The 13,598-nt window shown below is 40.3% G+C and overlaps 1 protein-coding gene and 1 long non-coding RNA gene across 7 annotated transcripts; both read left to right on the forward strand.

Annotated features, from left to right (window-relative positions):
• The first annotated feature begins 1,157 nt into the window (after positions 1-1,157).
• LOC106304112 lies at positions 1,158-2,660 on the forward strand. Of its 6 annotated transcripts, none has more exons than XR_001262620.1 (4): positions 1,158-1,554; positions 1,674-1,838; positions 2,119-2,243; positions 2,342-2,660. It is a non-coding gene; the product is annotated as an uncharacterized LOC106304112 (long non-coding RNA). The 6 variants fall into 6 exon arrangements; XR_001262622.1 differs by having other exon boundaries at positions 2,346-2,660; XR_001262619.1 differs by having other exon boundaries at positions 2,119-2,403; positions 2,477-2,658.
• A 989-nt stretch (positions 2,661-3,649) lies between these two features.
• Positions 3,650-6,717, forward strand: LOC106306250 (beta-amylase 1, chloroplastic). Its single transcript, XM_013742797.1, has 4 exons — positions 3,650-4,227; positions 5,113-5,323; positions 5,454-5,564; positions 5,653-6,717. Exons 1-4 carry the CDS (start codon positions 3,650-3,652, stop codon positions 6,463-6,465), a joined length of 1,713 nt encoding a protein of 570 aa, XP_013598251.1. The 3' UTR covers positions 6,466-6,717.
• The last annotated feature ends 6,881 nt before the right edge of the window (positions 6,718-13,598 follow it).

Raw genomic sequence — 13,598 nt, forward strand, 5'->3', positions numbered from 1 at the left:
AGGTGATCGGATACAGTGACAGCTCACATAACGTCGATAATGATTATGGCAAGAGTACGACGGGTCATGTATTCTATCTCAATGAAAGCCCGATTACATGGTGCTCACGGAAACAAGAGATCGTGGCTCTATCATCCTACGAAGCTGAATTCATGGCTGCTATTGAAGCGGCCAAACAAGCGATTTGGTTGCAGGAGCTGCTTGGAGAAATCGTTGGGAAAGAGTGCAAGAAGATAACCATACGAGTTGATAATAGATCTGCAATTGCACTTACAGAGAATCTTGTCTTCCATGGCCGCAGCAAACACATACATAGAAGATTTCACTTCATACGTGAATTTGTCGAGGATGATCAAGTTGAGGTTGAACATGTTCCGGGTAGCGAGCAAAGAGCCGATATATTGACAAAGTCACTTGGAAGGATCAAGTTTGTTGAAATGAGAACCCTTATCGGAGTGTGTGAGGTGAGTTAAGATAACTTCAAACTTAAGGGGTAGAATGTTGGAATAAGCTTTGAGTTAGCTTGAGAAACAAGCTATCCTAATCCTACTTGTGTTATGATTATTTAAAGGATTAGGAGATATGAAAAAGATGTTATTACTAATATGATTAGGAGTTATCTAGTTCTATATAAGAAGATGTATACGTTGTTGCATTACTTGTGATTTGTTATTTGATATTTATGACTTGTGAGTTTGAATGATTGAACAAGAGAAAGACTTCTTATTTAAACTTTTGATTGTGTGATTCTATAACTTCATTTTTCCTCCGAAGGAATTCGTACCCTATTGTTTTGGCTGAGCAGCTCCTTGTTAAATCAATAACAATAGGAGAAGACCATTTCCAAATAATTTTTTCCATATTAATTTTTTTGATAAAAATGTATCTGAAAGTTATTTACGAATAATTTTTTCTATACTAAATGAATTTGAGACCTTAACTTACGAATACTTTTTTAATATTTTCATAAATTTATACAGAAGCACCCAAATATGAAACATACGTTTCATGAAAGAAAATCTTAGAGCATGATTACCGCGGTGTCTTAACGTGGTTCTTAAGCTAATTTTGCAAAAAAAAAAAAATGAAAAATACCTAATTACCGATGAACCGCGTCTTATTTAGGACACGTGTAGGGCAACGAGAAGAGAGACGAGAGATGGCGTCGTTTTTGGCTTGTTTGGTTTCTTCTTTCTCTCCGTCCAAACCTCTCTCTATGCGACTTCAACGGCGATATAGTCCCTCTCTGTGGCTCCTCGACTCAACGGCGAGGTCTGTCTCGGTGGCTTTCCTCGGTGGTTCTCGTGGACGGCGACAGATCTCTCTCTCGGTGGCTCACCAATCGAAAGGACCTCTGAGTTTTGGGGCAAGAGGAAGAGGAAGAGGGAGAGGGAGAGGGAGAGGGAGAGTGATGTCTACGCTCGAAAGAATTTGATCGGACTAGATCAAACTAGAATTTGATCGGACTAGACTAGACTTAGACGTAAAACAAGAGCATGCTTCACTCCTTCTCTTTCTCCGCAAAAGACCCTTAAATTCGCCGCCTTACTGAGTGTAAGTCACTGAGTGAGTATTCGTTTGATCGCTGCTTTACTTATTGGGTTCTGCTCTGTTTTACTCTCTGTTTATAAAGTTTGACTCTTTCTTGTGTGTTGTTGTGATGATAATTGCAGAAGAGAGGATTCTACACTCGCTTAGGCTCTGGCTATGGCTTCTATGGAGTTGAAGCAAAAGCATGCTTTGCTCCTAATGAACTTTGTTCTCTCCTACTACAGGCTGCTCATATTCCCCGTGCTCTCTTCTTTGATTTGGATGGAATATCAGATCGATCAACAAGTGTAAGAATCACTATATTCCCCTTTTATGAATGATTTTTAAAACGTTTTCTATGAATAAGTGAAATCTTATCAATATAAAAGTTATCTTATTGTGCTGCCATTTTCAACATAAATTTAGTGAGTATATGGCTGTTCATTCTATTACATCCATTGAAAACATCTCGACTCTTTGTTGTTAACTTCATAGTATTGTAACTTTCCCTTTTGTGTTTCCTGTTATGCTTCTTTTTTGTGCTATGAGCGTGATCATCTAATATGATACACCAATGTCTTGTAACAGTTGCCACATATGTTACCGTCTGAGCAAGCTTTTGCTGCTGGCCGTTCTGCTCTTGGAATTGATAATAAAGATGGAGTGGTTGTTTATGATGGGAATGGTCTCTTTAGTGCAGCCCGTGTATGGTGGTTAGTTATAGCACTCCTTTGGATTTATATTCTTTTGCTTTGTTCAGTTTGTGTTTTCTCAGTTATTGTTATAATTGATGTGTGGTACAACTCGTCAGTTAGATGGTGCAGGTAAAACAAGAACTTGATGATGTATACATGTCTAAGTGATGCTTATACTGTGAGTTTTTTTTCAGATTATCCTGTCTATCACATAGCTTTTAATTCCTATGATTGGATGATTCACAATGCAGATCCGTTGTTTCATCGTCATGTTGCCAGTAACGCTTTGTTTTCTTCCTTCTTGTTCTAGTTTTCTCATGGATCCCCTTCTTTCATCTCATATATTCATATCTTGGTGATTGATTTTCCAGAAGTTAAAAGAACAAGTATACAACAATGTTTAATTTTTTTTTAAGAACCTTTAACTAAGAAACTAGCATTGTAGGACAAATTTTAGGGGTTTCTTAACAAAAGTTCTTAAGATTATATTTATTACTAAAAAAATATTAAGAACCCCATTAGGAGTTTTAGGGATAATCATGCTCTTAGGGGATGAGCCACTGTTGACATTAGATGTGTTATAAAACTTTAAATTTATTACATATTGATTTGTTTGTTTAGTGAAGAGGTTTATTATGGGTTGATGTTATGCTTGCTCCGCACATCGGTTCTTTATTCTAGTGTGCACATCAACTCTTTCCTATATAGACACGTTTGTGCATTTTATAGTAAAAACTTTATAAATTAACAATGTTGGAATTTTGGTATTTTAGTAATTTACATAGTTATCAATTTACAAAAAAGTTCCTTTTAAAGTTTTTCAATTTTAAGATATATTTTTCCTAAACTAAGAAAAATATTTGATTTAATGTATGTACATTAATTAATATTTTGAAATTTTACATCTATATGAACCCCATTAAGAGTTTTAGGGATAATCATACTCTTATATTGCAAGTAACCATCACTATCCCCGTTTTCTATATAAACCGTGTAAGAAACAAAAAGTTATGAACTTATTGTAATTTAACAATAAAAACGAAAAAAAAAAATAAAGAAATAAAATAATTATTATGGTCCCTAATAAAATGGATCTATAGACCACAAAATGTTTTCTGAGGTTATAAGCGCGTCAGCTGGAAAGTTCACGCGCACTGTTCACACCACCGTCCATTCTAACTCTTATCTAAAATCGTGTCTTTATCCACATCGTACGTTTCTACACGTGTCGACAAACGGACCACTTCATCAAATGTATTATTTTAATCGTATCTATTAAGGGTCCCCTATAAATATCTTCCCTCTCGACCTTCTTCAGATCTCCTCCGTCACATAAAACTCAAAGCTTCTGTTTCAAATAGGGAGAACCAATTTGTCATCGTAACGATCGTTTTTATTTTCTCGAGAAAATTCGCAGAGAGGAAATGGCGTTTAATCTAACGCATCAGCTCGGAGCTCTCGCCGGAACTCCGATCAAGTCAGGCGAAATGACCACGCCATCGGCTGAGTCGTCGCTATCGGTTTCACCACCGTCGGCGAGGATGCCTATATCGATGAACATGAATTACACCTCGAACAGAAACGTATCTCCCCCGATGAGTCCGGTTCTGGGATCGAGGCGAGCGGATCTGTCCGTGGCGTGTAAAGCCTTCGCGGTGGAGACCGTGGAGGAGCAGAGGACGTACAAGGAAGGAGGGATCGGAGGAGAGAAAGGGAAGGGAGGAGTTCCTGTGTTCGTGATGATGCCGCTTGATAGTGTGACGATGGGGAACACTGTGAACCGGAGGAAGGCGATGAGAGCGAGTCTCCAGGCGTTGAAGAGTGCTGGTGTTGAAGGGATCATGATTGATGTGTGGTGGGGTTTGGTGGAGAGGGAGGCTCCTGGGGCTTATAATTGGGGAGGTTATAATGAGCTGCTTGAGATGGCGAAGAAGGTTGGACTTAAGGTGCAGGCTGTTATGTCGTTTCATCAGTGCGGTGGCAATGTTGGTGACTCTGTCACGTAAGTGCTTCTCTCCCTTGATACTAAAGATTGCTTTTTTAGCTCGAGTTTCTGTGTTGTGTGCATTTGGATTTAGAGAATGTCTATGGATGTTTAGTTTCGAGTAGAGAGAGTCTCTATATGAAACTCGAGTAAGATTTATAATTGAAATGATTAAGAGTAGGATTTGAAGCTTGAATAGTTGCAGAGTATGATCAGTTGTGAATGGTCTATTAGGCGAAATTGTCAAAACTTTTCGTGTGACGACATAACGTTCTAAAGATTGCATTTTTAGCTTCCGGTTGTGTGCATTTGTATTTGATTTAGAGTTTTTATGGATGCTTCCTTTTGATAGGAAGAGTCTCTATATGAAATTTGAGTATTATTTGAGATTTGAAATGATCATGAGTAAGATTTGAGGGTGGGAATATTGAAGATTATTATCAACTGGGAATTTTTTATTAGGCGAAATTGTCGAACTTTTTCATTGATTAACGGGGCCTAACGTGCACGGGAGTTGCGTTGACACGTGACGACACAATGTTCTAGAGGAGAGTGATAGTTTCGAAAATCTATTAGAACCACACACCTTCTTGTTTGTTACGTGAACGTGAGCGTCTCTTTTAAAAAGATTGAGTGACTTGTTCGTCGTTTTCTCCCTTGTTTTTAGGCTTTTTTTGTATCCTTTTGAGTTTTCTTCTCATTTGTCTTACGTCTCTTTCAATATTTGATTGCAAAGGATTGATTTTGGTAGTCAAGACGTTTCCTTTAGATGGACCTGTTGAACAATCAAAAGAATGAATGATTTCTTGTCCTTGGTGAAGAGTTAGTTCATGTTGTATGTTTGAAGTCTTCTGTCTTATCATTGTGCGTGTTCTGACTGGGAATTTTTTTTTTTTTCTCCAGTATTCCTCTGCCTCAGTGGGTTGTTGAAGAGGTTGACAAGGATCCAGACCTTGCATATACTGATCAGTGGGGAAGAAGGAACCACGAATATATATCACTTGGCGCTGATACACTTCCAGTTCTCAAAGGTAGAACACCCGTGCAATGCTATTCCGATTTCATGCGTGCTTTCAGAGACAACTTCAAGCATCTTCTTGGAGACACCATTGTGGTAATTCCTAACTTCTCTTTTACCCATTTTGTGCTTCATGACTTCGTGTCAGAAGCATACACCTCTTTGACTTATTCTGTTCCTCTATTACGTTGTTTGCTTCACTGATTCGATTGAATTCATTTTCCAGGAAATCCAAGTGGGAATGGGACCAGCAGGAGAGCTGCGCTACCCTTCATACCCTGAGCAGGATGGGACATGGAGGTTCCCAGGGATTGGAGCTTTCCAGTGCTATGACAAGGTACTCACCACATATCACACATGACTAGCCTATTATTCGTTTTGCTGAGAATGTAATACTCAAACTGTTTTACCTATGATTGATGCAGTACTTTTTAAGCAGCTTGAAAGCAGCAGCTGAGGCTTATGGAAAGCCAGAGTGGGGCGGTACTGGCCCAACCGATGCTGGTCACTACAATAACTGGCCAGAAGACACTCAATTCTTCAAAAAAGAAGACGGTGGTTGGAACACAGAATATGGAGAGTTCTTCCTCACATGGTACTCCCAGATGTTGCTGGATCATGGCGAGCGTATCCTTTCCTCAGCCAAATCGATATTCCAAGACACAAGTGTCAAAATATCAGTCAAAATCGCTGGAATCCACTGGCACTACGGGACACGCTCTCACGCCCCTGAGCTCACAGCAGGATACTACAACACCAGGTTCAGAGACGGATACCTCCCCATCGCTCAAATGTTAGCCAGACACAACGCCATATTCAACTTCACCTGTATCGAGATGAGAGACCACGAGCAGCCTCAAGACGCTCTTTGTGCACCAGAGAAGCTAGTGAACCAGGTGGCTCTAGCTACTCTAGCTGCAGAAGTTCCTCTAGCTGGTGAAAACGCATTGCCTAGGTATGATGACTATGCCCACGAGCAGATCCTCAAGGCATCGGCGCTGAGCTTTGATCAGAACAGTGAAGGAGAAAACAGAGAGATGTGTGCGTTTACGTACCTGAGGATGAATCCGGAGCTGTTCAAGGCGGACAATTGGGGGAAGTTTGTAGGGTTTGTGAAGAAAATGGGTGAAGGGAGAGACTCTGATAGGTGTCAGGAAGAAGTGGAGCGTGAAGCTGAACACTTTGTGCATGTTACTCAGCCGCTGGTTCAAGAAGCTGCAGTGGCTCTCACTCACTAGAAAGAGTTCTCACTCAGTAGAAAGAGTGATTGTGGCGTGGTTCCACCCGATGGTTTATGTTTGTAAGCGATGTAATGTAAGGATTATTATGATGATGCCGAAAAGACGTTTAGGCTAAGGTTGTGTATGTATCGGCGGTATTAAAAATGATTATGGGCCATAGCTGTGGTTTTTTTGGTCAGGGTTGTGGCGTTTGTACCATTTCTGATACATACTAAAAAAAATATGTATATGTTTTCTTCTTTTTGTTCTTATAGTGATATAGCATGAGGAAGATGATTTCAATATGAAAATAAAAAGATATACACCGGATTAATGTGCGTTCTTGTACCAATACTTACAAAAAAGAAGTTACATATTGGTTTTGCTTTGTGTTCTTTTGCAGTGTTTGTGTAACTGTTTCAAGTGAAAATCAGAAATCGAAATGTGCAACTGTTTTAAGTGAAAATCAGAAATGTTTTCGATTCGGTGATACAAGTTGGAGTAAATATGCTATACAAAAGAAAACCGAATTTGATGGTAAAAAATCTACATAGCCAAAGCTCAATCTGAGGAAAAATAGCTAAAAGGAGAGAAAAAATGATTTTCCAATATGTTCTTCACTTGTTCAGACATTATTTTGATTTAACCGAATAAAAATTAACAATTTTGATTTAGTTTCTTTTGCTAAGTCATGATTTGTTTTCTTTCAGTCTTAACAGCTTTCATTTGATATATTTTTCTTCACGCTTAGCCGAGTTTTCATTTGTAAGAAGATACTTTCTTGGTTACCTCTGATTATTTCGAGAACGTTTTCTTCTGAGGACTTGATGAAGCTTCTTTTAAATGGTTTTGCTAAAAATAATCTGAGCCATTGTTCAATCGTGAGTTTGGGTTTATGATTAAGAAATGATAAGGGACGAAATAGGTTGAAAATTTTATTTGCATTAGGAGTAAATCGAAGTAAAAATGAGATTACAAAAGTGAGAAGAGTTCAATATTCGAATCAAGCTTGCTCTTACGAGAGTATTAAGATCGCTAAATAATTTATATATCTTCTCGCTCGTGAGAAAAGTCTAACCTTTGCTCAGTTAGCAAAAACTTTTTTATATAGCTGAAAGGCGCTCCGGATAAGATAAAAGATAGGTCGTCGTCCTTCGTGATGAGATTATATATTCGGTTTGTATCAGAGTGAAGGTGACATACTCACTGCTACGTAGTTCAACTCGCCTTGTCTCTAGGCATTTAATGTGAATCACTGTATCACCCATACTTCTCTGAGCAATCAGCATGCCTATCGGAGGTATGGACTCAAGCTCACGCTGGCCACGCTAGGACTCAAGCTCGCGCTGGCCATGCCGCTTTCCTTATTTTTGTCGGTTAGCTTTTTCAAGATTTGGGTCGCTGATGGGCCTTTCATAAGTCGGGCCGGGCATTAATGAGTGTGGTGGTCTCATTATTTCTTTGCTAAGATTAATGGGGCCTCGGTTTCTGATGTCAATAGATTTTACCAGCCATTTTGGAGTCCTGCTATTGGTAATATGCAAGTTTGTCCTTGCTTTTGGCTTATTATTTGGTTGATCTAATCGGTTTTGCTGTTGTTTCCTTTTGTAGATTGTATGTGGCCTTTCTATCCGCTCACGGTTGGTTTTGACCAAGATCAGGCAAGACTTAAGGAGGGTGGGCTTTGTTTGTGGATTTTGATTTTTCGAGAAAAGCTTCCTCGGCAACTAAGTAACGCTAGACGTGGTATTTTTTGCTTTTATAAGGCTATACTATCTCCCGCTCCCCCCTTTTTTTAAGGTTCGGTGTTAAGATTGTTACTTTTTTTTCATTTCACCGAAGACGATGAGAAAGTTTCATTTGGATTTTTCTGATATTTTCAACAGGAGGAAGTTGGTGTTGGCGAGGCTGGTGGTAGTGAAGTCCAGTCTGCTGTTGCTTCTTCGGTGGTTGCGAGTGATCGGACCGGCTCCACGCAGTTAGACGATGGTGGATTATTGGGGGGGTAGGGGATCTCCTAAGGGTATTTTTCATGCGTTCGACTCTTCCTTCGAGAGGGTAGTCGTTGTTGATGATCGCTTCATGTCTCGGATGGAGGTTGATCCTGGTAATGCTTTTCTGGGCCGGTGGGGACAGATTCTGTCAACCCGGACGGCCGGTCGGCGTTCGACCCTCATGAGGATGTAATTGGAGGTCCCATACTTTAGACGGATTCTGTTACTGGCGTGCCGGTGAGTACTCCTCCTGAAGTGATGGAGATGATCGAGGAGGGGAAACGTTTGCGGGGCACATGTAAGACCCGATCCCGGCTCTTACGCCCAATCTGATCCACGGCCTTAACTCCTATCTTATGTCTAATTGATTCCGGTTTTAAGTCTTTAGTTTCTAAGTCCAATTCATTTCCATTGAGGTTCACGACAAATCGGCTTAACAAGATGATCATAAGGGGAAAACCGATTGTATATATATAAAATGAGATCCATACATCATCCATAGATTCATACTAATAAGTTGCACACTTAGTCTATTATAAGTTCACAGTTTGCACAATAGGCTATCAATACTTCACACTTATCCACAATGACCCAATCACCACACATCTTCCCATGGCTTGAGTCTTCACGGTGCCTTTCCTTTACCACGGTCCAAGTCTGATCCTGAAACCACGGTCCAAGTCTGATCCTGAAACCACACAAAATCACATCACATACATATATAACTGATATCTTAACATCAGATCTAAGAAAGCATGGTTCGGATCCTTAAGAACTAGGTTCTGTCCAAAAATGACATACTCAAATAAATTCCTAAAAACTAATTAAAATTCATGATAATTCCTGATAAATCCCAACTAAGAGATTCTCATAATCAGTTCCCAACAAATCGACCCAGAGATGTTAGATCCGATCATAGACTTTGTTGCTGAACCGGCCAAAGCCTTGGTTCAGCGTTCCCTGTCTGATCAATCCAAATCCAACACAATATATAGAGAATAAAGTGATTTAGAAGAGATAGGGAGAATGGATGTAACTGCTTCCCAAACCGGCCACAAGCCCGATCGGATCAACCGCTGGCTAGGGTCGTTTGCTTGCAGGCTACACCACTGACCTTAGGCGTTCGTTCCCCTAGTGGTAAGTCCTTCTCCTTCTCCTTCTCCTTCTCCTTATCCTTCTGTCTGGTATCCATCTCACTCGCCTCGCCTTCCCACGGTCTGAATACGCCGGCAAGACAACCCACTCCACCCGGTTCTCTTCTCTAATCGTCGATCTCTTTCTCTCTTTCTTTTTGGTGTAATTTTGGCAGAGTTTTCCCTAAGGCTGTGTATTTATAGGGGAAGAGATCGCAAACTGCCCTTGGGCGAAAAGGTGGTGGTTGTGGCCGAAAAGGTGTAACTTCCCCTTTGCATCCTTTCGCCTCCAACTGCTCATAACCGACCCCAACTGCTATGTCCCTATCGGTTTCCAAGTCTGGCTCCAAGGCCAAGCCCTTAGGCTGATTGCCCAACATCATGGCTTCACCATCCGACCAAGCCTCCATAACCTCCCAAGTAACCGCTCGGACGGCCCAACCGCCTCGGCACATGATCACTCAGCCCAGCTGAGTTGAGCTGATTGCTAGCTGGCCCCAGCTGAGTGAGCTACTCCTTCCAGCTCCTGCAGCTGATGCACACTGACTGAGCTATCCTTGAGCTTCCCCGAGCTGATTGAACTCGACCATCGCCTCGCCCAGCTCCCTAAACACTCGTCCATCTCCCTTGAGCTTGCCTTTACCCCATTTTGGTTAAGTCTCAGCTCTCTGATACCCTTAACCGTGTCATTGAGCCATGATACGCTTGTCTTTAGGTCTGATGACCTGACTGGTGCGTCTCCTCGCCCCATGGTTCGTCCCAAGCGATCCTATCTCGGATCAGGGACATGACAGCACATGTCGAGTTTCCCCTGGTCAGCTTCCGGCCGATATTCTTCCTCTAACTTCTTCTGAGGGCTCATATTCCAATAAGACGATCCACTTCTTTTTTCGTTAATTCGGCGAAGTGTGCTGAGCATTACAGGGGGATTACTCCCTTGATTGGGGAAATCCCTCCGGCGGTGGATCTCAAGTTTTCCAAGAGTACATGACGCTTGCCAGGATGACGCATAAGGTATGTCATGAATCCTCGGTGTGTTTCCCAATGTCTAGGGAATGTAAATCGATCGTTCTTCTTTGTAGGTATCCGCCTACCAGACCTATCTTAGGGATAAGTATGATCTTCGAGTTCGGGAGCTACGGACCCTAAATGAGGAGTTTAGTGTTGGTGAGGCTAGTGAGGCGTGAAGGGCGCCCAAGATGATCTTGCTTTCAATGACGTGAAGGAGTCTCAACTGAAGGAAAAGTTCGAAGGATCAACTAGACTTCGAGCTTGAGAATGAAGGAATCTTTCAACAAACAATTTACCTCAAAGTGTAACTATCTCCGTTTCTCTCGGAAGGTAATGTCCTCCGGGAGAGAATGTTTTCGCGTGATGATATGAAGTTGGAGTGTATTTGATGCCTGGCTCAGGCTAAGAAGTACCTTGTTGAGTGAGACCTGTCTCAGATGCATGTTCTCGAGTTGAACCAGCTTACAGACCCGCTAAGTTCCCTCGATCGTTTGAAGACGAAGTGTGATGTTGACGCTCCCGTCTCCTTCGTTCAAGATTTGGAGCATCATCGTGATGATCTTTTCAGCCGAATCTATGGTATCGAGCTGACTTCTTTTAGCAAGCAAGACCTCTTGTTGCATCCTACGCTGGACAAGGCTTTCGTGGTGGACCTGCTGGTCCCGATTGCTTCTCCGGGGTACTTGGAATTTGATCCTCACGGATCGAATATCGCTTCCGATGGTGTCCCAAATGTAGACTAGGCTTAAAACAATTTTATTTGCTTGTTAAAAACCTGTTACTTGTTTTCGTTTTTTTGTATTCGGCCGCAAATTGGTTTGTGGTTCACAGGTTATTTTATGAAAGTTTTGTTTGTTTTGAATATTTTTCGTTATTATGGATCTATTGCGCCACTCATTTCGGGCTTGACGTGCCCGAGATGAATTAATTATTTCGGTGGGTGATCAGTCCACATTGCTTGTGGGAAGAGTGGTGGTAGATTCAATTGTACCACGGTCGAAATTCGTTTAACTTGACAACTGAAAATGCGATGTTTAGAAATGTTCCCGATGAAATATATTGAGATCCACGACTTACATGAGGGAATTAAAAAAATCCGTCCTTCGCTCAGTATGTGCATGTAGCTTGCCTTCAATCGTCCTCTAAAATGTGTGCATGTAGCTTGCCTTGTATAGACGCCAACAACTTCTATAAAAGAAAAAGCACGCAGTAGTGTTTTGACGTTATCCACCAGCCGAGCTGGAGTGGATTGTGGATCTGCTGCTCGGTGTGTCGACCTTTCTCCATCTCATTTGTTTACGTGTTGTAACACATGGTTTTTAGTTATTTTTTTTTATTGTTATCAATAAATTAGGTGGAGTAAACGAAATTAAAGTTGTGAAGGATGGGAGTTTGAACCGTCCAATATCACTTTTAATATCATGTTTGGATTTTTCATTTAAACAAAAGGGTGCTAAGAAATTTTAAGAAATCTATATATATAAAGTAGACTTTGTTCTCTTCTTATGACATGTGGAAGATGAGTTTATTGACATGTGTCTATAAGTTTTTTTATTTTATATTTTAGATATTTTTTCTTTTAGATTATTACAATTTGTCACATCACTTTCTAATTCTGCACTATCTAATCTTTCTCACATTAAGTATCATTATAGTTTGAGAATTTATTTTATTGGTCACTAAAATTTAAAAATTAAGTAAAATAATATAATATATTTTAAATATTTAATTTATTCACAACTAAAAATAGCATAAACTTTCATCATTTTATTTTTTTACTATTATTTCTTATACAAATTATATATTTATTTTACTATTAAAGTTATAAAATAACCAAACTAAAAATAAGAAACTAGAGCACAACACAAAATTTAAACCTAAAACCTCCATTATCACTGGGAAAACAAAATGCCATAGTAACACTAATTCAATAGAGATCTAGAGCTGAAAAGAGATCAAGAACGAAGACTAACTGGCCTCATTGTACCATAAAGTGTCTTGGCCAGAACAAGTAAAAAAAAAAGTTAGAAAGATAAAATCTGAAACAAAGTCCCCCGAACAAAAATAAGCGCGATCAAGCACCAACGCAAAGAACCAAGAAACCGCACCAAATTGAGAATAATAATCGAAAGGCCAAAGTTACCAAGAAGCAGGAAGATACATGCCTAAGTTACTGGAAGCACAACCACTAGGAAAAAAGTAAGAAAAACCTCACAAACTAAACAAGAACATACAAGACGCCCATGCAAGTGAAGAAACACAAGCTCTGGATAGAAAGGACCAAAGTTTCAAGAGGCTAACTCCGCACACCTATACCAAAGAAAACATGGGAAGAAGAGAAACAACCTGAGGGAGGGATAATAGAAACCAACCACCGCTAAATCAAAGAATAAGCTTGAGACCAGAAATAACTTTTAAAGCCCACATAGCATACACACGAACGAAAACATTATCCAAACCTTGAGTGATAAGCATGGTGAAAGGGAGAGCTACAAGAGATGCGAGCAGCGATGAAAGCTGCAACGAGATGAGAAAACAAAGAGGGAAAGGGAGACAAAACAAAATCAGCAAACTGTGGAGCTGTCCTCGAGCTATGAAAGAGAGCATAGAAGTCAGATCCCCAAAAACTAGATCTTGCAAAACCAAGACGTGCAAGGACTATTAATCTGACCCAACCCAAGGAGATGCAGTTCCTAACATCAGCCGAAATCTAAGGAATAAGAGGAGCAACCAATATTGACTAGAAAAGCCTACAACATTATGAGAAACAACCACACAACTGAGAACTCATAAAGTCGATTTACAACAAATTCCGTATTATCTCACCATCGAAGAAGGCGAGGAAGAACAAGAGCAGGAGGTGAGTCTTTTTCCGGTGATGGTGAGAAGCACCGCACACTAGAAAGGTAAACGAAAAACAGAGATGATGACGGCTCAAGGTCAAAATATGGGGAGAGGAAAAAAAACATCTTAAAATTTATAATTCTCAAAAATATGAAAAATGTAAAATACA

Source organism: Brassica oleracea, chromosome C7 (genome assembly GCF_000695525.1).
Source record: "Brassica oleracea var. oleracea cultivar TO1000 chromosome C7, BOL, whole genome shotgun sequence".
Taxonomy (NCBI): domain Eukaryota; kingdom Viridiplantae; phylum Streptophyta; class Magnoliopsida; order Brassicales; family Brassicaceae; genus Brassica; species Brassica oleracea.

Excerpts from the sequence above, each read along its gene's own strand:
- LOC106306250 (XM_013742797.1), top strand. The coding sequence starts at position 3,650 with ATGGCGTTTAATCTAACGCATCAGCTCGGAGCTCTCGCCGGAACTCCG. Across the intron at positions 4,228-5,112 it reads AATGTTGGTGACTCTGTCAC|TATTCCTCTGCCTCAGTGGG; the intron begins GTAAGTGCTTCT and ends TTTTTTCTCCAG. Across the intron at positions 5,324-5,453 it reads TTCTTGGAGACACCATTGTG|GAAATCCAAGTGGGAATGGG; the intron begins GTAATTCCTAAC and ends TTCATTTTCCAG.